Genomic DNA, 27431 nt, shown 5'->3' on the forward strand with positions numbered 1-27431 from the left:
AATAGCTTGATAATGATACACGTATTTTTTTGCTGTGATCTTTGGTGGCTCCCGGGTTTTTGTGATTAGAGTTTCTCTAAAGCGACACTGCTGAGGTTCCTCACCTCGCTTTTACTTAGCACATGGAAGCTGGTGAAGGGAACAGCATTGGTCCAGATGTGATTAGGTGAATGGGAGGAAAACAGAGGGAGCAGACAGCACAGACAGGCAGATGTACATCTGGTGGCACGCTCGCATCCAGCTTGTGTTTAAAGGCTGAGCTATGATGCTTTCCCTCTTTCCAGCAGGCAATTCATCCTGCCATCCAGCAGATGGGACTAGTGGAGAAGTATTTCCAAGGCTGACCCTGCACAGATATGCTCCCAGGAGGAGAGAAGATGGAGCAGGAGTTTGACACCCCTCGCCTGAAACTGGGGAGGTGGGCAGGGTGCGGCTGATGGCCATCAGCAGGGACTCAGGCCTCCTGCCTCCCTGGTAACTCTCTGTCCTGATTCTAACCAGCCTTAATGGGTGACTTGCTAGAATGATTTCTTAGCATATTAGTGAGCTCCAACCTGTAAAAAACTGCATTACATGGATGACCAAAATGGCTTGATAAAACCTGCTGGGTTTTTTTTTCTTCCGCCACTTGTAATCAAAAAGTATTATTTTCAAAAGCAGTGTTCTGCCTGTCCACACACAATAGGAGGACCACATGCAAACCAGAAATTTAGCTGTACTAGAAGATGAACTTATCTCTCCCTCTCCCTTTTTCTCTTAAAACACAGGCTTGGCACTCTGCAAGTTATGAAGCAATCAGTTAATAAATAAGAAAAAAAAATCCTTTTCATCACCAGGATGTGTTTCAAAGGGATAAAGTCACCTACTTCAGGAGCTGCAGAAAGAAAAAGTGTGTTCAAGACAATCCTGTAACACAACTGTGCAGCAGCACTGGAAAAATCTTTACCAGTAGGTCAGACCCAAGGAGATTATTGCATCACTGTGAAATAAGCAGTGCCAAAGCATAAAGGATTTAATTATGGTCAAGTGCAACATGTTTCACTCTGTGCAGAAAGACTTTACATTCAGAAAAAGCAGGTCAGGCATAAATGGTAACTACTGATATATCACTGAAAATCCTTTCAGCCATTACCTTACTGCATTCACAATGCAAAGCTCTGTTTCCAGATGATACTTGTTTCTACAGCCATTATAACAAGTATGACTACAGCCACGAGTTATTTGACTAAAAACAGGTATTTCAAGAGTTCATTTATGTTTATTGCCAAGGGACTATACCTCTTGTTTAACTCACTTACTCTGAGCAAACTTTAACTATGAGAGAAAGTTTAAGTGATCATCTGGTTCAGCAGACTAGCAGATAAACCACGTTTTTTCAGTCCTAAATCTATTATTTCTCCGGACATTCACTGTTTAAGGCTGGTCTAATAGAACAAAAATTACAGGATTCTCAACATGTTTTCTGTCTAACACTTTATTTTGTCCCTTTAGAAAGAAAAATATGAAAGACTTTAAGCAGGAACTTGCTTGTACTCTGATCCAGTCCAACCCAGTGACTGGACTGTGACACGAAAATTCATCTCGATGAACATGTACTGAAAGTTCAGTACAGAAAGAAATACTCTTCTGTATTTCTGTCAAAGACTTTGACAGAAATACAGAAGAGGGAATGCTAAAAAATTAAGAGTGGACAAGCGATGCTCAAGTAAACGATGTGCAGAAGGAAGGGTTAAACTCTGCATGGCCTGGAGAATCTCTTTATCTCAGGAGAAAGGGAGAAAGCAGAGCACGAATACACCAATAAGAAAGCAAACTATAGGGTGGGGAAGTGACTAATCCCAAAGCCTCTGACAAACAGTTTTTTCCACTTTTAAAAAACTCTTCTAATGAGTCTCTCGCTGAGTGTCTTCTACTCTGATGAAGAGTCTTTCTGTAATTATTGCTCTCCATTGGAGCGGGTGTGGAGCAAATGGAAAGGCTTTAAGTAGCACACGCTCAAGGCAAAGAGCTGGAAATATATTTTACAAGAGTAGCAAGCCAATTTTTCCACCATATTTTTATTCACCCCTGGCTCTCCTTTTCTCCGGGCAGAAAAGGCAGAGCCAGTGCATTTCCCTTGAGTCTTCCCCATGACATTATTTATAATAAAAATGTCTTTTCCACTGGATGGCTTCTACAGTATCTGCCATCCTTCTCTTTCTACTGCTGCGGCAATTGGTGATTGCATTTCCTTTAGGTGAAAGCTGTCCTCACAATATCTGCTTTTCTATTATACTGGTAATTGAACAGCAATCTGTCACTCACTCCAAAGGAGATACAGAAAGTGGCGACCGACATGTCGTGTCATTTTAGGCCACCGAATGTAAATGATTCTGAGCCACATCACAAGACAAATGGGAACAGCTGTTTCTTTTCCCTTGGCATGACAGTCAGTTGAAAAAAAAAAAAAAAGCAGGAGATTGAGAATTACAGTAGCACCGCACAAACAAAATAAGCACATCAGACACTCAAATATACCTACTCCTGGCCATACATTTTGCTTTCTCTTGCCAAGCTGACTACCGGCCTGTTAGGTTCTTGCCCTCTCCCCTGGGCATCTTCTTTGAGATCATCAAGAAAATCCATGCCCCTCCCCCTCCCCCAAATGATATATTTGGTAGAAAAGAGGCTAAACAAGGATCAATCAGCACTCTCAGCAAGCTGGCAAAATGAGTAGCACTTCTAACTCAGCCCGAAAAATGGATACTCTGAGAGTGCCTGCCCACTTTCTGTAAAGGAGAGGCATTTAGCAGGCACAGTGAGGTGCCAGCTGCAGTAGCAGCCCCCAAATCAAGCAGATAATATGGTAAATAATATGCCAGCATTCAGATGGGAGAGGGCTGGGACATGATCCCCATGAAAGGACAACGGACACACTCTCAGAGCAGGTTTTAATATTCTTCCCATTTTCTCTGCAACAGCCTGGAGGCATTTGGCTTTTTACATCTTCCATCTTCCATCTTTTACATCTTTATTCTTGTGACAAATATGGGAAGTCAAGAATATTAATAGCCTGCTGGCCTCTTGGCTCTTCCCATTTCAGAGCTGAGTAAGTGCTGGGTTTGCTCATACACCTACTCCTCCTCAGCAGCACCTTTCTTCAGAAGCAACTGGCGACACACTTAGAGCCAAGGCTAAAGTCAATGTCTCAAAAACTGGTGCAAAAAGACATTTTTTTTGGAAGAAAACAGAATTGTAGATAAGGTATTTTTCATTTAAGAGAAGAAATTCTGCGTAATCAGTACAAACCAGTCTATTTCTACCCCTCTAGCACAGAATCATAGAATATCCTAATTTGGAAGGGATCCACAAGGATCACTGAGTCTAATTCCCAAACATGAATTCTACTACTAATAAAATTGTTTTCACTACTGAGAAAGCTGTACTCGTATCACCAATCAGAGTAAGGTTTCTTCAAATGTCCTCCTCCTTCCCAGAGTAGAAACAAAACTGACAGAGGGCCAACACCTCAGGTTCACATCTTTATCTATGTAGGCACCACATCCTGGAACACCAGGTTTGATCCTGCTACATCCCTGAATGGCTCTGCCATACAAGTCTGGGAGCATCCTCTGGTTCTCTGGGTGGCCAGCAACCGTGGCATCTCTTTATTGGTCTTGCCTGTGCTTCTTTCTTCTACGACAAATGCAAACACAAACCAAGATCTGGCAGACAAAGGATGACAGTTTTGAATTATCTTTTTTACAGTACAAAAATATTGCCATGGTAATCATACTAATGACATGAAGTTTCTTCCTGTATAAGAGGGAAACTAATTAATAAGAAAATTAAAAATATACGCCTTGATCTTACAGCTGTTACATTCTGCACACAAGTAGATAGGCTGGCATCAGTGAAACTCCTAAAATGTGAGAAGAAAGCACATGTATATCTATATAGACACTCAAGATTATATAGCCTGCAACCATTTTCAAACTGTTCCAGTGGCAAAATGATATCAGACATAAACCAAGAAGCACATACACACAAAGGCCATTATTGCAGAACTACAAACACATTAAAATGAATCATTAGGGTGGTGGCCTGAGGTTACTGAACACTTTCAGTTTGCATTTTAATTTCTTTTAATTAAATTATGATTTAGGTCAGTTTTAATCACTACTTGTATATAACCCCTCTGGGGTAAATTTTAAGAAGGGTTAGTAACGAGTTATCTGCGGTAATTGTTTAATGGAGTTATGAGACTCCTTCCCTCAGTGCTGCTTCAACAATTCACCTCATTGCAGACGCAGCCCTGTGAGTGCACCCAGCCCAGCCAAGCTGTCAGCCCAATAAATAACAGCGTTTCATTTCCATGCAGCATTTTGTCCAGGAGTGTGGGAAAAGAATGACAAAACTGTAGCTTGAGTGGATTATCTCAGAAGTTAAAAATAGCACTATTGTATTTCACCTATTGAATGTCCTGAGAAATACAGGAGTGTCAGCTAAAGCCCCACTGAAGTCACCAGGCGTGCTCGCCTTTGCCTCACTCCTCAGTGGGTCACACACCAGGCAAGTAACTTGGCTTTGCTATGCCTTTCCTGGCTAAGGAAGAACAAGGAGACAACAGCTACTGCACAGATTAGGTGCCTGGAAGACAGGAGCACTCTGAATTGCCCCAACTCACTTCACACCTACACTGGTGGGAACGCTGTGTTTGACTGGCTTTTCACTGGGTGCAATTCTCCACTGACTCAGGCTGTGCAATACGGGTGCCAGGGAGGGGACATCAAACATTTCATTGCCAAAGATGCAGAGCGTTGCTATTCCTGTGACTGTTTAAAACATTATGAAGGCAGACATCTTCTGGAAGCTCGAGCTGACTAACAACCAGAAAATGGATGGACATCACACTCTAGATGTCATAGGCAGCCCGTGCAGAGTACAAAGATAGAATCGGCCCTTTGATGCAAAAAAAATGCGCACACTGTGCTGCACAGGTATTATCACTGTTACCATCGCATATGAAAGGGGATAGAAATCACTCATGTGAGTTGATGCATGCTCAAGAGCAGGCTGAGGCAGGGCTCAGAGCAGCATGGAGGAGCCCTGACTCCTGGCCCTACAGTCAGTCCTATCCAAGAGACAGAGAAAGAAAGGGACCCTGTGCGTGAAGGTCACAATACAATCACAGATTTTATCATTACTATATCAATTTACTCTTTGTTCTTTCCTGGTGTGCCTAAGGACTGACTAACTGCACACCACAAAGGACAGCCACACAGCTTCTTTTCCAAGCTGTCAAAATAAAACATGAGACCAATTACAATTTTTCACAAATTGAGGAAACAGACAGAGAAGCCACAGAGGAGAATACACTCATTAAAAACAGCATAAAATGCGAACAAAACCATGGACTATTTTGCATCAGTGTTTCAGAATGAAGGGACCAGCCCTGTCTCCTGCACTGGACCCGAACAATTGTTATGGTTCACTGTTATTCACATCATGCTTAGAAATGAGCAATGAATTCCTTGACAGATGAGGCCCCTGCAGGTACGCTGGTGTGTGTCACCGTGTAGAATTCTCCTCTGACAACACTGCATTAGTCACTTTAGTAACTTAGTATTTTTCACCTTAGCTCATCTCAGATGGAAAAAAATCTACTCTGGAACATCCAGGGCAAAACCAGGAACTGGAACTGTTTGCCTGGTGCGGTTACACAGATGCACATTCGGTCGCTAAAAGAAACCCAAATGAGTAAATGGCCAACACAACAGGACTGCACATCATCTGTGGAGGCCAAAATGAGCTGCATTTCCCAAGTCATCTTGTGTAGCCACTGCATGGCAATTGAATGGAACAGCGGAAGCCACTTCAGCGATGAAAAGAATCTTCTAAGAAGTGTTTGCTCAGAGAGCAAATACAACTCAAAATACAGATAACATCCTGTTTTACCCCTGGCTAAGTAGAAGGTGATCACCCAATATTCTGAAAGCTGTAATCAGTCAAGACAGATGGTGGACTTCAAAACAGAAGTGAAAAGACAAGCTATCAAGCACAGTGGAATGGGGGTTAATAGCCACCCTTTAAATATAACCCATCCGCATTAAGGTGAAACGTTTCACAGACATGTTTGATACACATGCTTCCCAGGGAACTTTTTCTGTAGTACTTTATCTTCATTTAACATTTTATTTAAGGATTAGGTCTGGTGGCAAAAAGAAGACAGCAACTTCTAAGCTATCTTAATAAGAAGGAGCACTTTTAAGGCTGAATAAGTGACTGTGTTTTTTGAAGTATAATTACGTGTCTGGATGTTCATTTTTAGTAGATTATGAGTGGAGCAGAAATTCACTGAAGAATATGACTGCCCTGTGGGATGCAAAGAAGGAATGTAGCTACAATTTATCATTTGATAAAAGGACTGCTTGCTATAAACTGCAGAACATTTTAAAACTAACCAGAAGTCGAAGCTAGTTAATATTAATTCATACCTTAAAGAGAGAGACAATCAGGCCTGCACAGTGTTGGAAGGGCCTATGAGAAGATGCTTTGTACATCCCTGTGTAATGGCAACACAGAGCATCTGCTGTACACATCCCCCCGGCCCCAGAAAGGATGGAGCTCACATCACAGGAATGCAGCATATACCAAGAGTTGTGGACTCTGGTGGTGGGTGCATACACTATATCCCTCCCGTAAAAGCTAGGGAGTGAGCAGCACAGCTGCAAAATCCATGGTATAAAAAGGAGAAGCAAGAAGGGGAAGACTTGTGTTAATCTCATAATTAAAGGACTAAGCCTGAGTCTTACACACAGAGTTTTATTTTCTAGTCCCAAAACTATGTGCTTTTTATCACCGAACAAAAACATTCCTGGGAGAACAGATGAGGAGCCAGGGTGTCTCCCCCTCAGTGAGCATCCTACTGAATGGCTCTGACCTGCTGGACCAATAAGTTGTTGAGATGAGATGCAGTTTCATTTCACCTCATTTCTGCTGCGTATTCCAATCACCAGACTGACATCTCTCTTGGACAGAGCATCCACCAAGTCAGGCAGGTGCCTGCCGGTGAGCCTGGACTCCTGACACTGCCCAGCAACATTTCAGACATGTGATGTTACCCTTGAAAGACAAGAGCACAAAGTGTGATGACCCCATCAGGCGAAGGAACCAACTCTATCAACTCCCTTAAAGGTGATTTGTGTTCATTTTGACCTTCCTGGCTTGGCTTATCCATCAAACTTTTCTCCTTCCTACCAAGTGAATGGAAAGCAGACAAAATTCATCCTGGAGGAACAGCTCCAACAGCCCAGCTCCTCACACAGACACTGAGCCTCAGCACAGGTGATCATGGGAGACCAACAGCCTATCAATCTATCAGGAGGAATCTGGGCATTGATATAGGGAACAGCATATGAGAAAAGCTGGAGCAAGACAACTTGCAGAGCTCTAGTTCTGTCTTCACATCCCTTGAAGGAGGGCAAGGAGGGTCCTGACCTCAGGAGGGACAGAAACGGCTTTTGCTGCATGTATTGATAATTTCTCTGCAGGAGGAGGAGAAAGATCAGGCATCTGTGACGCTGTTACCAGATGTATTACCTATCTTTGACACAGTACTGACCCCCCACAGACCACGGTGCGAATGGACGGGGCAGCTCTTGGGCAGGCTCCATTTTGTACCTGAGAAATCCCATAAAGAAGGAAAGGGCAGACAGTTTTGCTTATCCCACTATTGGGAAAATCTGCTGCACACCCCACGCTACTCACTACATATGGGAGGACATGTGGGGGTGGCAGGTAAGAGAAACAAGGAACATTTAAAATTTTTGTTTTGTCAGGCTTTTGCAAAAATGGTTTGCTTCTGCTTGGTGACAACAAAGAGGACGAGAATGGGCGACCTGTGGCATTTATGCCAACCCGTGGCTGCTACGTTGTGACAAGCACTGCCATTTCGTCTGTGTAACTATTTTAGGATTGGGCTATGGAGCCACTGAAGTGAGACGTGCTCAGTTTTGTTTAGTGCCAAACACATCTTGCTCACCTGAGACTTTAAAATCACTCAGTCATCGAATACACCTGACCGAGGGAAAGGCAAAATTATCTCTGGCTGCTTTTACTCTCCCAGGATGCAGGAAAGGGGAGGGAGGAGGGAAAAAAAACCAAAGAGAAAATTACACTGCATGTTTGCACATGTCATACCCGAAATACTGCAGGGGACCTGGGAGTAAAGGATGTTTCTCCCAGTATCCAGTCTATCCATTTCCCCAGACAGTATCCCTACAATGAAAAACCACCGAATACAGCCATTGACATGAGAATCTGCTGTGCAGTTCACACTTGCTTTTCTCTATCAGCAGTCTGGAGACAGAGAACAATCTATCTAATAGCATAATAACAGACACCATTAATACTTTAGAGGTTCAATATAAAATTGCTTTCATTAGCATGTCAAGTGTTTATTTTAGCTTACTGCAAAACAAGCTCCTTCCACAGAGCCACTTACTCAACTTTCCTTGATTGCAAAGAGGGTAATAATGAAGGAATCTACTTTCCCTGATCTTCTGTGGAGGTTTGTACATGCACTGAAAAGATATTGCTCTATTACCTCTAGCCAATGAACCAGCCTGGCATGCTGGAGAAAAATATTACAGCAGAAATATTACTGAACTCAGTGGAATAGGTTTTAGAGACTGCCACGAGGGCAGGCATGAGGCTGGTAAAATTGCAAGTTGTATTCCCATCTTCAGTCTAAAAGGACACTGACAACCAAGCAGAGGAAAATATATTGAGTTCTGCCCGTGCCTCAGCGTATATTTGTTAAATATTTTATTGTTAGTCATGTTACCAAGGGGAAAATAATATCTTATGTTAAATGCAAGTATCTTTGGACTTGCTTTTATTGCTAAAAGCTATGGGTTGGGTTTTTGTGCGTTTTTTTGGTTTTTTTTTTTTTTTTTCCCTTGGTTGTTTTTTTTTGTTTAATGTGGTTTTTTGGTTTTGTGATTTTGGGTGGGTTTTTTTTTTTGTTTTCCTTTTTTTTTTTTTTTTTTAAACTTGGGGTACCTAAAGCATGTGAACTATCCCAAAGTCAAAACACACTGAACCATAAAGCACTTCAGTTTTCCTACGAGGGCAATTCAACCAAGCTGACCTCAGGAAGAGTTTGGTTTTATTGTGTTCTATTCGAGACTGTTTATATGCATTAGCTTTTCAGTTATTCTTTTAAAAATAAAGAGAAAATAAAACAGGAGAACAAGGCAGCTTTTTGGAAGCGAAGACAAACTCCTACCTAAACAAAATTACTCCGACACGTAGCTGTGGTTCACGTCACATAGTTGAAGTTTTCATAATCTCCAAGGCTCCCCATTAAAAGTTCTTTTAATTACTCAAAACCAACAGCTAATAATTAAACCAGGAGGAACTAAATCCTCTTCTCAGACAAATGTGTGCAAATCCCATTTACTTCAATGGAAATGGCTCACAGGTGTGATACATTAGACTCCAGCCACTCGGCAACTTTATAGGAATTCAGTGTCTGGAGCCCAACTGCTTGTCTCCTCTTCCAGAGGCACAGGTAATACCACAGAAATCCAATCCAGGTTTCTCCCCAGGCCCCTCAGCAAACACTTTAATTACCTATGTTTCCCACATCACAACAACTCTCAAGTCTAAATTTAGACTTTCAATCCTAAACATTACAGGTCCTGGTTCCTGCCTAAGGAGATGAGGGTCCCGTCACCAGCTAGATTAAATCCTGCAGCAGTGATTATGTTTTACAGACCTCAATTCTGCATCAGCAAAATCTACCGCATGGCATCAAATTCAAGGAGTTCAGGCATTTTACAGCTCGAGGGTAATGCAATCATTCCCTTGCCATACTATTTACTTCGCCCTTCCAGTGCATTTATTTGTGTTCCACAAAGTGAACTGTAGGTCGCCAGGAAACATGGACAGGCACAGGAAAATAGGAAACTGTATCTAGTGAGCCACAGAAATAGTGAAACAGCATCAGTAAATTTTCAAATGGAAGGAAAACCTTATAGTTTTGCAAAACTTTTCCTCTTCCTGTTGTTTTGGGTTTGGTTTTTTTTTTTTTTTTTTAAAGAAGCTGATACAATGAAAAGTTTTAGCCACATTCCACGTAAGAACATATCATTAAACTATTATTGTTTCGCCTGTTTAGGAATATTGAAAGTGACACCACGATCCCACCCGCTGGTTAGCCTGCATACAAATGGACATGTGGTTTGTCATCGCTGAATTCTCTAATCCAAACATAAAATTGGTATTTCAATATCATCTGGGTTCAGTGCAGCATGAAAGGAAAGACGCCCAGGCGGGATGAAATTTCTTGGGTCCCCCACACCTTCCAGGCGATGACAGCTATTGCTTTAAGTACTTGCCATTAACAACCAGTCACAATGTTAGTGACAGGATGTTACTAGCAGTTACTTAAAGTGATAGATGTTAACATTTTTCTGCTCTTTATGACTCACACCATACCCCAGTCAGAATATTTTAGGAGCTGAGCACACGGCGCTGGGTCAAAATGCTGAAGATTGTGGAGCCACTGGTTGAGGTGCAGAATGAGATGTGTCATTTGAGGAACATTAGGTCAAAGAGAATCTATGATAAGGAACTGTCATGGATTAAAGATTAAGGCTCATCCTTTTAACTGTTTCACAGAAGGGGAATTTCTTCCGCACTGGGGGGTTTTACTCTCCCATATATCTGAGAGCAACGTGAAACTTTGCACTCTGAACACGAGTCTTTGATGTTAACATCTTTTAACAACTCCACCAATGAGATACAGATTAAGAAAAGATACTTTGATCCAATTTTAGAACAACACAGACCACATTTACCTCCGTACACATGGTCAAGCTGCCCTGTGAAGACTCAAGTGCAGGAAGTACTCTTAGAGGACACTACAACAGGCATAATGTTAAGCACCTGTGACTTCTGACCATGGATAGGTGTGCTACACTGCATAAGGTCTAGAGACATAAACGCTACATGAAGGAAAAGGATACGGCAAAAATTTCTTGTGGGAAAAGAAAGCTGTGTTTTGAAGCAGCTGACCAACTTAATCAACCAGACCTGACCCAAGCCCTGCACAGCATGCACTACATTTGGTTTTATTAATTGCATAAAGTCAGAACAGGTTAGAGATAAAACAGCAGCAATTTATCAAGATGTATCAGCAGTCCCATCACATAAAAACAGCATTTATAATTGTGAATCTTCCTTGGGATGAAATACACTTCAGAAGACTTATGATCTGGGCCAAAAAGAACTTTTCCAAGTGTGTGCAAACAGCATTATTAACTGAAAGTTTTCCAGTTCTTCCCCAAGAATTCAAAGTAAACTTTTCCAAATGTGAAACTGATTAACAGCTCCGAAAAGCTGTCAGACCACCTACCTTCAGCATCATCCTGCAGGTCCTCAGGCTGCTCTGCTTTGCTCTTTGTGGGAGATGGAGTTTGGCCTTTTTGTTCCAATCCTTATTTAAACATAAAAATATTATAAATTTATGTATATTATTTAGAAACTGTTTTACTGTATCAGAAATTATCATGTGTGCTACCACAACCATAAGCACATTTTCTCTCAGCACTCCATTCAGTACCCAATGCCTATCTTTATTCACTAAAATTAATTACTTCATCCTCTGTTATAAAAGTCATAATAGGTATCTTTCAGCTTGGACTGGACTTTCACATGACAGCAGTGAAGAAAGCTCACACTGAAATAACATACTCCTTCACAAGCTCTTAATCTCTTCAGAAACACTAAAAAATAATCTTGTAATTGGTAGTTCTAAACATAATATTTATTCTACTGCATTACGGAACCATGGAGAAACAATTTGAACAAAATGGTTTTTCTCTCTCAGCTCAATTCTTCATTCAGTTGTAACACAGTAACAAATGAATATTGACTGAAATTAGTAATGAAATGAAAGGTAGGGAAGCAAGTTTGATAGTGAAGTAAAGTTAAGGAAATGAAAGCTTTACAAGATAGAAATGTTCTGGCTGGAAAAAATCCATCCCAGCCTTTCAGCCAGTAAGTAACATGAAGATGGTGGAAAAGGAGTAAAACAAGTAACTGAGGCACAGTCACGTGTGAGATCTCCCTTATTTGTAGGAACTGCAGTTCACAGTGTTTAATATCAGGTGATTCAACTTTAAAATCTATGAACTTTTTCTGCAACATTTTCAAAATATCCTGTCATCTTAACATAAAGGATAAAATTACTTTTTGTTTGTTATGATACACCTTGAGGCACAAACTGGTAGCACAGAAAAGCCCGTTAGTAAAAAAAGAGGCCAAGCTGGAAATCAAGAATAAAAGGTATTCATAAATTGAGACGTTTAACAAAAGCAGGTTCCCTAATTAAAACATTTTTCAAACATCATTGCTTAACCACGAAAGCAGTGACTGGCAGACAATTAAAACTCAATTCATTGCACCTTCTGAATGCATTCAACCGCGACGGGAAAATGACTTTCTGTCAAACCTTCTGATTCGCTGTGGCCAAAAGAAAACATAGTTTTGAGCGTGATGGAAAGAAACCATGACCCCTTGTAACTGGGAAATTTAGGAAGATGTGACCTCACTTGATTCACCCTTAGTTGCAGCACCATGAGAAAATATGAATTATGGTATTAATTCAAACTGATGGGCTAATTAACAACCGGGAAAAAACTATCTACGTGTGTATTATATATTGCTTAAGTGTTCTGAAAATTCTCAGGGTCTCTTCTGCTGTCATACACAGCCCACTCAATCATCTACTCTTTATCTTGGAGTTTCTTAACAGATATTTTGGCCACCAGATACCTCATAAAGAACTCTGCTCTGCTAAGAGCTATAGATTCTCCCCTTTTATCTTCTACCCTTCCACAAAAATATCTAGAACCAAAGTGCTGAAAGTTTCAAAAAAGGAAGTATGAAAGTAGTAAGTGAGGATGTGGAAAGGGAACTTGCAGGGTCAAGAGGCAGTCGGACTCGGTGATCCTTTTAGGTCCTTTCCAAATCAGGATATTCTACGACTCTATGAACATTGTGCTCATACAAGAGACAAAAACAGAGTGAATCACTGGCTTTGCATGGAGCCCAGGGAAGAAAGAAACATTGTGTGCCTGCCCTCCTGGGAAACTGGTTATTCTGTACTTAAAAGCAAAAACCCAGAAGAACTATGGATTGGGAAGGTGGTAGGGCAGCTTAAAACGTCAACAAAAAATCCAAAATGGAGATCTGTATGTGAGTAATTAAATTCCATCCCACTTGCTTAATTTTAAGTAATGGGTATTATGCAAAAAAAACCAAAAAACAAAACAAACAAACAAACAAACAGCAAAAACCCCCCCAAACCAACAAAAGACCAAAGTGAACACTGGTCTTACAAATTTCTATTAGAACGGAATTTCTCTTTCTTTCTAGAACTCCATTCAGCTCACGGAATGAATTTACCCTTAGCAATTGGTAAATAAAGCCAGTTACTGCAGAGCAGAACAAGCTTTGAGGTTTGGCTTGGTACCAGGTGGTAGAGTGTTCCTGACAGCACCTAATACAGGATGTGTCATGCCTCATGTCATCATGTTTGCTCACCTGAATTTGAAATTCAAACGCAGTATTCTGAGGAAAACAAGAGTTTTCAAGTGCTAAGAGGAATTTCTTTCTGGAGTGGTGAAAATGTTAAGAGTAACCACTAGAAATACCGTGGGGAAAAATATAGGCAAAAACTGCCAAATAAAGACATGCTTTGTCAACCCTTTAAGGGGGTTACTCGGGAGCAATGCTGATAGAGGCCAACAAGAATTTCAGTACAAAAGAAAGATCCTGAAAATAACCAGACTTCTAAAGACTGATTCCTGCCAACACTCTCTTTTAAAAAATAACTTGAGTATTTATAGTGGACCATACCAACATAATGGCTTCTTTGGTTCCAATGCCACCCTGAACTTCCTGCTACATTCTCTCTTTTGGTTGAGAACGGTTCACACCAGGGGACTGAATCAATAGAAATGCTTCAATCGACACTTGCCCCTCTAGTGATGAATTTTATCATCCAGCCAATCTGTGAAGCCTCCTCCAGTCCCACATGTCAAATGTCAATCAAGTTTAAGTGCAAATGTCCAGTCTGGTCTTTCAGGACTACCTGAATACATTAGATAATATAACCAACATCTTAATTGACAGCACAAAGAAAGAGAGGGAGGAGGGCATCCATTCAGAGAAGTCAGAACTGTTATTATCTCAAAAGAAATGATCTTTTTGCACTCTATAAAGAACCTTCAAAATGCTCACAAAAGGATGTAAAGGCAGCATCCCAGGAGAACAAGATTTCAATCACAATTTCACTTCTTTTTAGCAGATATCCCTCATTGCAGAGACAGAAAAGGACTTGTGTCGCCTTCAAAATAAAATCTTTTTATCATGCTCAAAATACAACTCTTAACCCTTTCAGCTCTCCAAGAGTATGTATGCCCCTCAGAACAGTTAGCCAAATATTACAGCATTTTGCCTGCAGTTTCTGTTTAAAAAGAGCACACCTAGATAGGTGCCTGAACTGATCATATTTAAAAGCTTTTCTAATTGTGATCACTTGTGCAAAAAGGTTTCTGAGCTCTACCACTGGGAGAAATGTTTCTTCTTTATAGGCTAATTCAGAGTGTCAACAAGTCACTTAAATCTCAGAGTCTGTCTCCAAGTAACCTATTCCCAAAATCCCTCACAACTTGAAAATTTGCCTGGTTGCAAGTGATTGCTATTTTCATCTCAGGAAAATGAAGAGCATTCCTCCAAAAAACCAATATCCAGGTGTAAGAGTGTGCACACAGTGGAACAAACAAAGAAATTCTGTATTTATACAGCCTGAATATAACAGGGCTTCCCTCATTAGTGTGACTGAGATCCTTCCTCTTGCTGTTCTAGCTGGCTGTGGCTTGTAAGTAATCATAGGTGGCTAATTAGGATGCTCAGGATAGAAACAGGATAACCAGCAGGGCATTTATTAGGAACAACTATCTGATGGGAAATGACAGTAGTGTGGCAACAGACGTACAGCTGAGGTCAAAAGGTTTTTGGTACCTGGCAGAGAGTGAAGCTGAACAGGTTGAGGAAGAATACAGATTGGGAACTGAAACTCTCTCCTGCACGTTTAATTTTTCATTAATCTTTATTTTTTTAACAGTAAGGGAGTTAACTGATGTCAGTGCATAATAATGTGATACTACTGTGTAAGAATCTCCTAAGTAGCATATGCTTCTGTAATTTCCCCATGCAATCACTGTAATTCTGGCAGTATTAGGGTTTATTTCACGTGCTTCTGGTCATGGATATGTGAATGTAGGGGTATAAAAATGAAGTCCTTCAGAAGTTAAAGTTTAGAATAATCTCCTCCTAATAGAGCTTAAAACATTAAGCATTGTGACTCTGCAGTGTGAAATCACTGAAGATAAAGGTAGACAAGATTACTGGGTCATCTGGTCCTTCTCTAGGCTTATGCAGGAAATCATTTACAAAAGAAAGCTGAGATGCAGAACTGCACAGGTCTGTACCCACTATTACTATATCTGCCCTTTTGACTCAAACCATTCTAACAGCAACTGCATGACATATGATAACGTTAGAGCACTTTGAATTAAATGGTGCCATTAAGTCAGCAGCTGCTCCAAGACACAGCATCCAGAATAACAGACTGATGGGTTAAAATCCCATGAGTCAAACGCTACTAAAAGAGTGGTATATTTAAAGAGTGTGTATATTTAAAAAGGCTGGATTATTTTTATTTTTAAATGTTTTTCTTATTCTAGTACGTCCAATATATGCAGTGACGTTATGTGATTAACTTGCTAAAATGATCATTTGTGCTTGTTGATTTTATAGCATTAATGTAGATATTAATGGATATTATCTGGCAGATGTAATTAAGATATTCCCTTATTTATTTTTAAGAGGAATCATAGAAAGAAAGGCCTTTCTGTGTGTAATGAGATATTTGCACTTCAGGGTGGTAGAAACACAAGACAGATTACTTTCATAATGCATCTATCACTCAATAATACACACATTTGGTCATCTGTTATTCCTTACTCCCAGTTAATTCTCTATTCCTAAAGCTTAATCTGGTGTGCACTGAAGCCAATGGACATATTCCCACTGCCTTCAGCTGTCACCAAACCAGGATCAGGTTTTTTCCCTCTAATTCTTGCCACTGAGTTTAAAACTAGGACTGATTCTGTAACCTCCACCTCATCCTCCTACTACATTCTCCAAAGGGTTTGTGACCCCGTGTTTCTCTGTGATTTCTCTGGGTTTAATATTGGCCCTCAGAAACTCCCAGCCAAAAGGAAGGTGGAGGCACAGGAATTTAGGCAAGATTTAGAAGATTTCAATCTCTGCCAGAGGTCCTACACGTGTGTATTCTGCAACACGTGCTCTCCAGGAATCCAACATTTCTTTTTCACTGTAAGCACAAGAATTGGAGAAAAAACCCCAAAGCAGATTGGATATGGGCAGCTCAAAAAACCAGGGTCATCAATATTGGTGCCAACTGCTGACTCCATCTGCTGCAGTCATGACCCATGAAGTCAAGTGGAATGAAGAATGATTATTCAATTAATATCTTGAAGTGGTGACTAGAAGTTACTACTCTATTTTCCCCTTTGAACAGTAAGAAGCAGATATCCTTCAAACTGGTAAAAATCTGAGTATAAAAATGAAAAGTCCCCTCAATGCAGAAATCATGCATATATTCATAGTTCCAGTAAACACATCCTACAATCATTAAAAAGGCCATACAGAAATAGGTCAAAATGGAACAACTTTTGTATATCTGCCACACTATTGGAGCAGATATACAAAAGATACTTATTTTTAGCCATGTAGGCACTGATTGCTGACAGCCAATGCACTGATTACCAAAATATAACCCACTGATAAAGAAATAGCCAAGGATGTGCTGACAAAGCTCACAGTAGACCTGTGAGGACAGTTTTGATCTCATCTATCTCATACACACAAAGAAAGAGATAGGTAGCGAAATATCTTCCTCGAATGACTTAATTCAGTGGTAATTTCCCAGAGTGGCTATGTAGTTTCACCTAAATTAATGAAGCTGTGAAGGATACAAGGCAAAAAAGAAGAGACTGGCTATTAGTGGAATTGGACTTCCTTTTACTTCTAATTTAAAATGCTTTTAAAAAAAAAATCCCCACCAATGTAATTTGCATAATCTCCATAAACACAAGAAGGCAAAAATGCAAAATAAACTCACTTATAAAAGTACACATGCCATGATAACTATAAAAAATATATTTGGAAATGTTAGATGAATGCTGAAAATGTAACTGTAGGATTATCTTTGGCAAATGTTTGGCATATAAGGACGGCCTTCATTTTTCTACTTTTATGTATGTATGTACAACTATATCAATTACATTAATTGTATTAAAATTTCTAAAAGTTCCTATCCAGTAATCTTGACACCAAAAAGTAATTATAATTATATGTAATAAAATCAACAGGCCAGAACAGCCATAAAAGAATGTGCTAATCCATCAGCGTAACACGTATCTATCCATGTATATCCGTGTTTTCACATCTGTGCATATGCACCATTCTTCAAGTATTTCTAATTTCTAAGCTAATTAACTGGTTGCATAAATCATCATAATCCATTTGTCTCTAGGACAATCTTGCCAGTTTAAGCAGCCAGCATGCTGCTTCAAAAGCTTTTACCTCTGTTTTCTGGCTGGTGTATCTCTGCCTTTCTCCGTGTGGTTCTCCTTTCTGATTCCATATTTTTCATAAAGAGTACTGGATGCTCCTGCACAGTCACTAGGCTATGATGGGATCGGTGTCACAGAGACCCTAGGGGGATGGTACAGACGCCTGGTGCTGTCAAGGATGGGTACTAGCTGGTTTGGAAGAAGAGGCAGAGGAGCACAGGGAGCCACGTTGCACACAAAAGTGCTCAGAAATCCATATATAACAGAAGATGTTCACCGAGAAGCTCTAGGTGAGGTCAGCAGAGAAAGGAACACAGTGTGCTGTGCTGGAAGCCTGTTACAAAAAGCCTGATCAAGGAGATTAAGTGGATAAAACTCTCTAGAAAAAACTAGCAGAAGTCATCTGAATGGAAGTTTTGTCCTCATGGGAGTTACCTAATCCTCTGTCCTCTCCTTTTCCTCTTCCTTGGCCCTTTCTTCCCCTTATACCTAACAATCATTTCCATTTCAAGTCTCTCTACATCCACAAATCCTAAAGACTGACACTTGTTTTGTACAAGCAAACTAGAAGGACCAGGAAAAAAACCCTCTGAAATATTGTCCAACCAAGTTCAATGTATTTAAGAGTTCGTGGGAGAGTTTTGCTACTGCTTCCATTGCTAACAAGTGATGGCCACTAATCAGAATGGCAAATGACTCAAGAATTGCTCTATTCACACCTTTTTACAGACAAAGAGACCGAAGAATTGTAATTATTTCCTATTCATGTTCAAACTAGATATTGATACAAAGCAACCCAGAGGTTCATAACAGATGTCGACATTAAAAAGGTAGTCTCAGCCAGTCTTATCATGCACATTTTATTATCAGGGATGGTTTACTCTAATTTTGTGTTAAAAATTAGAGATGACGTTTGTAACATTGGCAATAAATGATCAACACTGCTTATCTCAACCAAGGCAATTAGCTTCTAGATATTTTCCAGCTTGGTTTATGCTTTGGAAAAGGGATATATTTTAGCATAAAATATTCTTTACTGACCTGTCTCTTCACTCAGCTCAGTCCCTTCTTCATTAGCATCATCTGTCAAAAAAATTGAAAGAAAATGGTCACTAAGAATACCAGCAAACATCTAGAATGAAATATTCCATTTTTCAAATTGCCCATATCTTAGTTTGCCTGCTCCCATTTAATATTCTGCAGTGAAATCCGGAGGTGGATGGGAAAAGGAAGTTTATATACTAAACTGGTTAATACCAGATGCAGGAGATGTAGGGAATAAAGATAGGTAATAAAATTCTGCATAATTTACAGAATTCTGAAAATTAAGGCACGTACAAAACGCAACTGCATTTCCTTTCCTAGCAGAGTTTTTGGTTTACTTGACAAGTTTCAGTTTGGTTTGTTTCCCTAGAACAACTGGCTATGCTAAGAAAAGAACTAACTTCCCAGAAGTCATAACCATATCACGAATTACTATAAATTTGCCAGACAGGACTTTGGTTTAAGACCAAAATGATTCTTTGAAGACCAAACTTGGGCTAGCCAGGAAGAGAGCACTTGTAATCATTAAGTTGCCAGATAAAGAAGGCAGATTCATTTTGCAAAAAAGTTGCATACTGGGAACAAAATAACTTCTTACCACAAGTTGTTTTGCTGAGGGGAAAAAAATTATTAGCCTTAGTTAATATCTTGCTAATTCAATGTTACAGAGCCTTAATCATCTAATGGAGAGCTCACTGATCAAAGAAGTTTATGTCAACTACGCTCCTGATTCATATAGACTCCCTTTATACTCTTTTAAATAGAGCTGGTGGGGGACTTTTTTTACTGAAGGAATGCTTTAAACTGACAGTGGGCAGGTTTAAATCAGACATTAGGAAGTTCTTCACTGTGAGGGTGGTGAGGCACTGGCACACCTTGCCCAGAGAAGCTGTGGCTGCCCCATCCCTGGAAGTGTTCAAGGCCAGGTTGGATGGAGCTCTGAGCAACCTGGTCTAGTGGAAGGTGTCCCTGCACATGGCAGGGCATTGGAACGAGATGGCCTTTAATGTCCCTTTCAGCCCAAACCATTCTGATTCTGTGCTTTGGGCACGTGCAAATTCTGTAGCAAGCCTACAATATTTGTCTAAATCTTAACATCTTTCAAACTTGCATATGTGCATTTTATAACCCATCCCCATTAGAACCAAAGGGAGCTTTGCAATATTGTGAGCAATGGTAATGGAAACTCACAGCAGTATTTAGGTCCTGATTTACACCATAAACTCTGCTGAGATCCAAATGCTGTGACACAGGTTAGGAGGATTAAACCTTGCTTTCAACAGGATTTGGAGCCTGAAACTTCAAGTAGCATGAGAACAGAACAACTGGTTAATAATGGAGACCTCCTCTGGGAATTACGTTCTCCATAAGCATTAAAATCACGAGTGTGAGAATTTTCATGGATGCTTTTGTATCTACAGTAGGCGGATCTGCATCAATCCTTCCCCCCCTTCTGTCTCATTCCAACTCATGATCTGGAGGGCAGAGCTTCCAGATGCCACTAAATGACATAAATTGTATTTCTCTTGAATACATTTTAGTCTGGCCCAAAGGATCAGGACTGACAAAAGTCACTTGTACACCTTACTTCCTTTTTCCTTATTCTGCAAACTGTTTTGGAGGTGAAAAAGGCACACAGGCCTCTACAGTACAAGTGTGAATTTGTACATAGAAACCTTAAGGACCTCTGATGACTAATTTTTAAGATAAGAAAATGAAAACTCTTGTTAAAACCCAAGTGAATTCTGCCACTGACTTCAACAGAGCCAGGATTTTCAACTGGAGTCCTGACATTCTTCAACAAACCACTCAGAAAACATTTGGTTAACATAGAGATTATTAATTATTCAGTTTCCAATAACATGTTCTTTCCATGGAAGCATTTATAATGAAACTGGCATGATAAAATTTCAAATTAATCTAAGACTTGACATTAAATCAGCAGAATATAATATCTTAACATACATATATCACCTGGTCTTCTGTGGAAGTTCTTAATTATAGTTCTGTAAGTGACTTGGAATACGAAATTCCCTAAGCAACAGTATAGCTTCTAAGCTGGTGATAATGGACACAGACAAGAAATCTGATGTTATTAAAAAGTAGGGAAGTCATTATGCAATATAATTATGAGGAGGAAAAGACTGCTTTTGTGAACTAATTGTGAATTAAAGGCTGATTTTTTTTTTTTTTCTGGGAAAAGGAACCTAAGGCTCATTGAAAGGCAGTGAAGGCACTACATCATTTCTGAGAATGGAAGTTGGGCTCCCAATCACTTGATGACGTGATTTCTGGGTCATTGTGATGCCTTTGAAAAATTTACCCCAATCTAGATCTGAATCTGAGTTTCACTTTGGCACACAGCAGTCCCCAGCCATTTCATGTGTCTATAATTCTTACTCTCTCACTATTAATGCATCTGGTGGAAGCGTTTCCCTGTTAAATATAAAGTAGTCTCTTTCACTGACCTTGGTGTGGCTGACTGAAGTGATAAACACCATGTTTAGCTGACAGAGCTCTATGCCAAAACCAATTATTTGTGACAAAACCCAGTGTTTTAGAAGTCTATATCCAAAATTCATTCACCTTCCCTCTCAAAAAAAGGATATTACAGGCAGTTTCTTGGTTACTGGTTCTGGAGAAGTAAAAGAAAGTAAAAATATTTTTTATTGAAGCTCTAGCTGCCTAATAGAAAGCAAAATCAGTACTAAGATTGCGATAAATTAGATTTGTTACACCTAGATTTGCTTGTTTGGGTTTTTTGTTGTTGTTTCCTATACATTTTCTTACCCCACTGAGAGGAAACCTTCTAGAGGTTTGCTTTGGTTTGGAATATGCACCAGACAGTCAATCCCAAAGCAAAATTGAGTAAAACCACAGAAGAACCCAAGAGTGAATCTTTGACAGTAGCAAACACTTTCCTAAAGACATATAGTCAGTATTTCTTATCCAAAATTCCCCACTGGAAAGACCAGAGGTGAGATTCTCTGTACCTCTCACCCTTGAAAAATAGGTGACTAGGAAAACTGGCTCTAGTCTGTGCACACATCTACCCAGTCTTGATTATTCTTCTGGCTAGAGAAGCAGAACACTGACTTTCCAAAAGGCTTCCCCATTAAAGCCCTGGGTTTTGGGAAGCTCTACCAAGATGACCTTGCCGGAAAAGGAATGATAGACCTTGCAGCCCGGAGTGAGAGGAAAACTGACAGTGACTCAACTGACAGCAAGGTCAGCCCATCCCCAAGAAAAGTCACATCGGTATTTAGAAGGCTTGGAAACAGGAAAACCTTCTAATCCAAAATGTGTCACATGGCTGAGAGCACAAAATTTTCCAGCTTCTAAGTTGGGCTACAGTACATAAATTTAAGGTATTAGATGGGTGTTGTATGGGAGAACAGTTTCCACTGTTCAAGTACAAAATAATTTACAGTTGAAAGCCAAGCTATGACTGAAACTCATCCTCTAAGTCCCAGGGTAGTTACCTGGGGTAACTATAACTCTAAACATCAAAGAGCTTCACATATGGGAGCAAGTTGCTCAGAGCATACACATTTGTGTAAGTCACAGGCTCCCTGGTGGGGTCATGTACCAAAGCGATGCCTGTGACTCTTCCATTGCCCTCTCCCTTGTTACCTGCTGAGCTCTGGCAAACAGAATAATTACACCATATCTGCTCTTACTGACACTGGAGAAGAGGATGCCTTCTTCTGTCAGATCCTTTCGTTTTCCTTTTGCCTTGCTGGTCAGGTTCTTTCTCTGTCTCCCTAGTCGTGGCATACAAGCAAACACGAGCCAGATGGCTAAAACCATCAATCTGTGTTAAGATTTATGTTAGGAACAGAGAGGTGAAAGGCTCTAAATACCGCTGCTAATCCCCAAAGCCATTAAACCGCCTCCTCCTTGTTGCTCACGCTTCCATTTGCATTCTCCTTCATGTCAGCACGCGGAGAGCCAGCACTGCACAAACACCTTTTATTTTTAACTGTGCATGCATTGAGGAGCTCCTACACCAGAGCCAGCTCTGCGCTGCAGGAGGCTGCTGCTTCATCTGCATTCAGGTCCTGCATCCTGGGCTGCATGCTGCTGGCTCTTCCCTGCCTTCCTCCAACCTTTCCTCGGCAGCCCAGTCGCATCCTTCAGGATTTGTTCCTTTTCTCAGCGTTTTCTGCGGTTTCCTGACTTCCAGGTATTTCCCTGTTCCCAGCCAGCCCATGTATCTCAGTCTGCTCCTCCTTGCAAGCGTGGCTCCATGTACTGACTGTAACCAGGGGAGAGGTGGAAGGGCACTGTGGGACTGGACTAAAATCCCCTCTGCAGCCGTGTATGAACATGCTCTGGCAAACAGAGCAATGAGGCGGGAAGAGCTGTACAGGAGGCTGAAGTGACAAGCTGGTGATCATGATGCTGATGTCTTAAAATACCCCAAACAAACAAACAAACAACCAACCAACCAACCAACGAACCAACCACAAAACCCTTTCAGTACTGAGAGCTACAGCCACCTCCTGAGCTTATTGGCTATGCAAATAATTGGTCTGGCTGGAAAAGTTCCTGCTGTCAAGCATTTCCCTGGTGGGTATTCCATGATCTGCCTGTACAGTTTCCACTGGAACAACAGAGGATGAGTGGCGCAAGAGTCTCACACTTCTGAGGAAAAGGGATCCCATTCTGGGTCAGTCTTGAAAAGCTTCTTGCGTTCAGCCTCAGAGAGGGCAGTGTACTTGCCTGATGCAAACCATCTAAACCATGGTAACATCAGGTTTCCAGAAGCTGAAAAGACCAAACAGGTTCTCCCTCTCCACACTCACTCCATTTCTCTCTCACACCTTTCCCAAACTTTATCCCAAAGCTTCACCTACCTGACTACATGATCATCTTCATGGCCTTAGTGAGCTTTACGATCACATGTCTTATGACTGTTTACAATCCCTATTAGTTGAAAATCACTTTTTTTTTTGTTTCTGACAACCACTTCTGATAGCTAAAAGGAGTTTCACGACAGTGTACAGGCTCTATGTCCACCTCAATCTAAGAGTCAACGTTGTTGTAGCCCAGTAAACCCCAAAAGAACACAAGAAGGTTTCATGAAACCCAAATATACCTATATGAGGCTTGCAACAGCCTAGGAGCTCACCAGCTCTTTTGGTTGTTTTGATTCCTCCAATTCAATTCTCCACTGGGAGAATGTAACAGACAATAGCCCAGAAAAACACAGTGTTTTCTTTGAGTAAAAGCAGATTTGGAAATGTCTGTCAGATGAGATCAACTAAACCCAGGCCTGACTCTTTTCTCCTTTACTAGTCAAAAGTTCTGTTTTCTGTAAAGCTTTCCCTCATCCTCAGTGCTCGTAAGATGAAGAAGAAAAAAACAAAAAGGCAAAACAAAAAGGCCCTTAAGAAAAAAGTGATTCTTCTGCTTCAGAAGAAAAAAAGAGGACTTCTTTTGGTTCTGAACACTTGTATCCTTTAATCATGAAACCCAGGCGCTATATAAGCCTCCACCTGACACCAAATGAGTTTAATCAAATTTTTTAGTCTAATTATAAAGAAACTTCCACTGATACACTCTGTGTATCCTGGACATATTGTACCAGTAGTGGTGTTTTCCTTCCCGCGTTGCTTAGTTACACCAGTCCCACAACACCGGAGCCTCACAGAATGTAAAATGTGTTTGTAGCTTTTGAAGCCATATCAAATAGAAACCCTTAGTACCAGTCTCCTAAGAAGTTAGGCACTGGTGTTTTTGTGGGTTTTTTTTGTCACCACATAGATGGCCTCTTTTATGTACCATATCACTTGATCTGCTGTAAAATACATATACCCACATGAGCCTCAGCTGCACATAAGGCCTACGCAGTAGCTGCTGATCCCACTGTGAGGGAACTGGACAACATTGTTCCAGTGCAGGAAACGGTGCTCACAGCCAGGATCAGATTTGGATTTCTATTTCCCAGATGCTTCTACTTTGCACAAAAGGAATGAGGTGCTCCTTGGGAAAACAGGTATCAGATTTTAAAAAAGAACCTACTGCAAAACTTCCTTATTTCCTCTTGGCCCTAAAATACTGAAAATAACCAGGTTTTGTTTACACAAGTGTTAAATTGGATGCTTATGTAGTAGTCACACAAAAAGCGGTATATTTTGCATGTGGTGATACATTTCCAAATACAAGCTTCTAACAAAATCTCATCAGCAACCTAAGGCAGAGGCAATCAAATGGAACAACCCCAAATTTAACTGCATTCCTTGAAAACAGAAGCACTTGAGCACATGAAGTCACTCGGTGCCCGTGGCCAGAGAGGACGGGATATTTTGGATGATGACATAAAATGCATTTGGAGTGCTTTACATGAGATGGCTACAATATGCAGCAGAGCAGGAAGAAAAGATCCCTGACCAAAGATGTATTCACAGAAGGTATTAACCAGAAAAAGCTTCTGCTTGTTCATTTTCTGCTACCAGGCATCCCTGTGTGAAGGGCTGAGTACAGAAGGCAACAGCAATACACTCCCCTCCCCTTACACCAGTCCCTCCCTCAGCCTAAGGTTACACATAGGCCACGATGATTAATATCTGTCATTGGACAGTCCTTTGTTGGTGGAGCTAATGCTCTTTTTAACTATATTTATTTAAGACCTAGAGGCTTCATAGCACCTCATAGCAAACATTCTTAGATCCTAACTGTGTGCCGGGTGAAAAACTACTTCCTTTTGCTCGCTTCCATCCTGATTCATCATTTCCTGGGACACCTTGAACTTCTTGTGTTACCAAGAGACAGTAAATAACTGCTCCGCATTCACCTTTCTAATTACCATGCTCATCATCTTCCCTGTGCTCTCCCACACTGTTATCACACACAGCAGCCTGGTACTCGCATCTGCATGACCCCTGTGCCTTCAAGGACATCCTCATCCACCTGCCACTTCGCTGTTTCAATGCAGCCCCTGTCCAGGTGTCTCCCAGGAACTGGAAAGCAGGGATTTGGAGTGAGTGGGCAAATACACAGAAACAGCCTTTTCCCCAGGCTTCTGGATTGACTGCAGGCTCTCTTGTCAGTCTCACAAAAGGAGACAAGGAAAATGTCTACAAAATGATACTGGAGCAAAGAAGAGGAGGCCCCATTTAGCAAAGCAAAAGCTCCTTAGAACAGGACTTTTACAGGTTATGGACCCACTGCCCATCCCTACCCTGCTCCAAGTTGCGACAGCTGCTGCCACAGCTCCTCCCAAGCCACTGCTGCCTGACACCCACTGAGACATTCTCACTTGTCTCTGCCTTTAATGCAGGATTTCCTCCCCAGATTTCCAATCATTAAATGTTGGCATGGAATCCAGAGCAGACTAGATTGCTGTGAATGCATAAATACTGAGAGGTACCCTGGCATGCTCTCAAGGGCTTCATACCTACGATGGTCATAGACCATCTCATTGCATATTCACCACCTGAAAAGCCAAGAAGGATCTACAAGAGACAAGACAAAAGTTTTGCACAGCAGAGAAATCAGAGTCTCCTGGGTATCCCAGTACAACAGCACGGGGATTGCAGCCCCATCAGAACTGCAGGGTCAGAGAAGTGAGACCCATTCGGTTCCTTCCAGCAAATAGCACCTTGCAAGCTTTGTGAGGGAAAGTGGGGAAGAGAGGAAGATGATGGTCTGACTGCTTGTAGTTTCAACCTGAGAAAGCACAGATGATTATCAGCTCTGAATATGACAAGATGAAAAACCTCCAATGAAATGGGAACAGCAGCTGCAACCAAATCATTCAGGATGGCCCTCACTGATCAGGAGGAGGAGGTCAAAGTGATACCAAATTCCCCCCAGATATAACTCCCTAAGGTCCATTTCCAGGGGGCTTTGAGCCCTGGTGGTCTTTGTACACCAACCTGAACCAGTCAGAAAAAACAGAGCCTTGTGACTTACACTGCCCAGGTGAAACCTCCCATAAAGGATAGTGGGCACTTCCAGTAAACTGCTTGGCACCTATCCACAGAATAAAATAAAGCCCATGAAAAATATTTTGTGGAATACATTCAGGTGATGAATTAAGGAAACGAATCGGCTCATGAACGCTGCGAATGCAAATAGAGAGGCCAAATTTATCAAACGAATTACCCATTTGATACAGGATTACTTACTAAGAGCTAACTTATGACTCCTTTGCTCACAGGGAGGACTGCTCCAGCCCCAGTGCAGTCTGCCATGGTGAGTGGAGAGGGAGATGCTTCTCAATACCAGCACAGAAATTACAATCCCTGCTTAGGAGTTCGCTCACGTATTAGTGCAGGGATCTGCCTTTTTAATACAAAGCCCTTCATTCAGCCATTTAGACAGTTTCCAATTTGATTCCAAGCCTGGGAGATCTCTTAACAATGAATTTCCTCTGCAATTGTAATATATTTGCACATTTATGCACAAGCAGGATACTGTGCATCCTCCTGAAGTAACAGAAGAATTAATATGAGGCAGTAGCTCTTATCCATATGGTTTGGGTAGGGGGGACAGTGTTTTCATCAACCAGGATGAAAGCAGAAAACGAATTAAATGTCATAACCTGAAATAGAGGGGAGAGGAAGTTTTCTCAAGATGAAGCAATTTCTCTCTCTTTTTCCTAACACCAACTGATACGGCTCAAAAAAGAAAAAAAAAGGGAAAAAAAAGGAAAAAAAA

At 40.9% G+C, this 27431-nt stretch overlaps 1 protein-coding gene across 4 annotated transcripts in view; it reads right to left on the reverse strand.

The window, feature by feature from the left end:
- MACROD2 (mono-ADP ribosylhydrolase 2) overlaps window positions 1-27431 on the reverse strand; it is a 1470694-nt gene that overhangs the window by 704692 nt on the left and 738571 nt on the right. For all 4 annotated transcript variants that reach the window (XM_050314972.1, XM_050314974.1, XM_050314971.1 and 1 more), the window contains exons 10-11: window positions 18762-18803; window positions 11405-11485 (exon numbers count right to left, since the gene is read on the reverse strand). In XM_050314972.1, coding sequence (XP_050170929.1) covers window positions 11405-11485; window positions 18762-18803 — 123 coding nt within the window. The remainder of the gene's footprint in view (window positions 1-11404; window positions 11486-18761; window positions 18804-27431) is intronic.

The sequence above is a fragment of the Myiozetetes cayanensis genome, unplaced genomic scaffold (assembly GCF_022539395.1).
Source record: "Myiozetetes cayanensis isolate MyiCay16 unplaced genomic scaffold, myiCay2020 scf2-11, whole genome shotgun sequence".
In the NCBI taxonomy this organism is placed as follows: domain Eukaryota; kingdom Metazoa; phylum Chordata; class Aves; order Passeriformes; family Tyrannidae; genus Myiozetetes; species Myiozetetes cayanensis.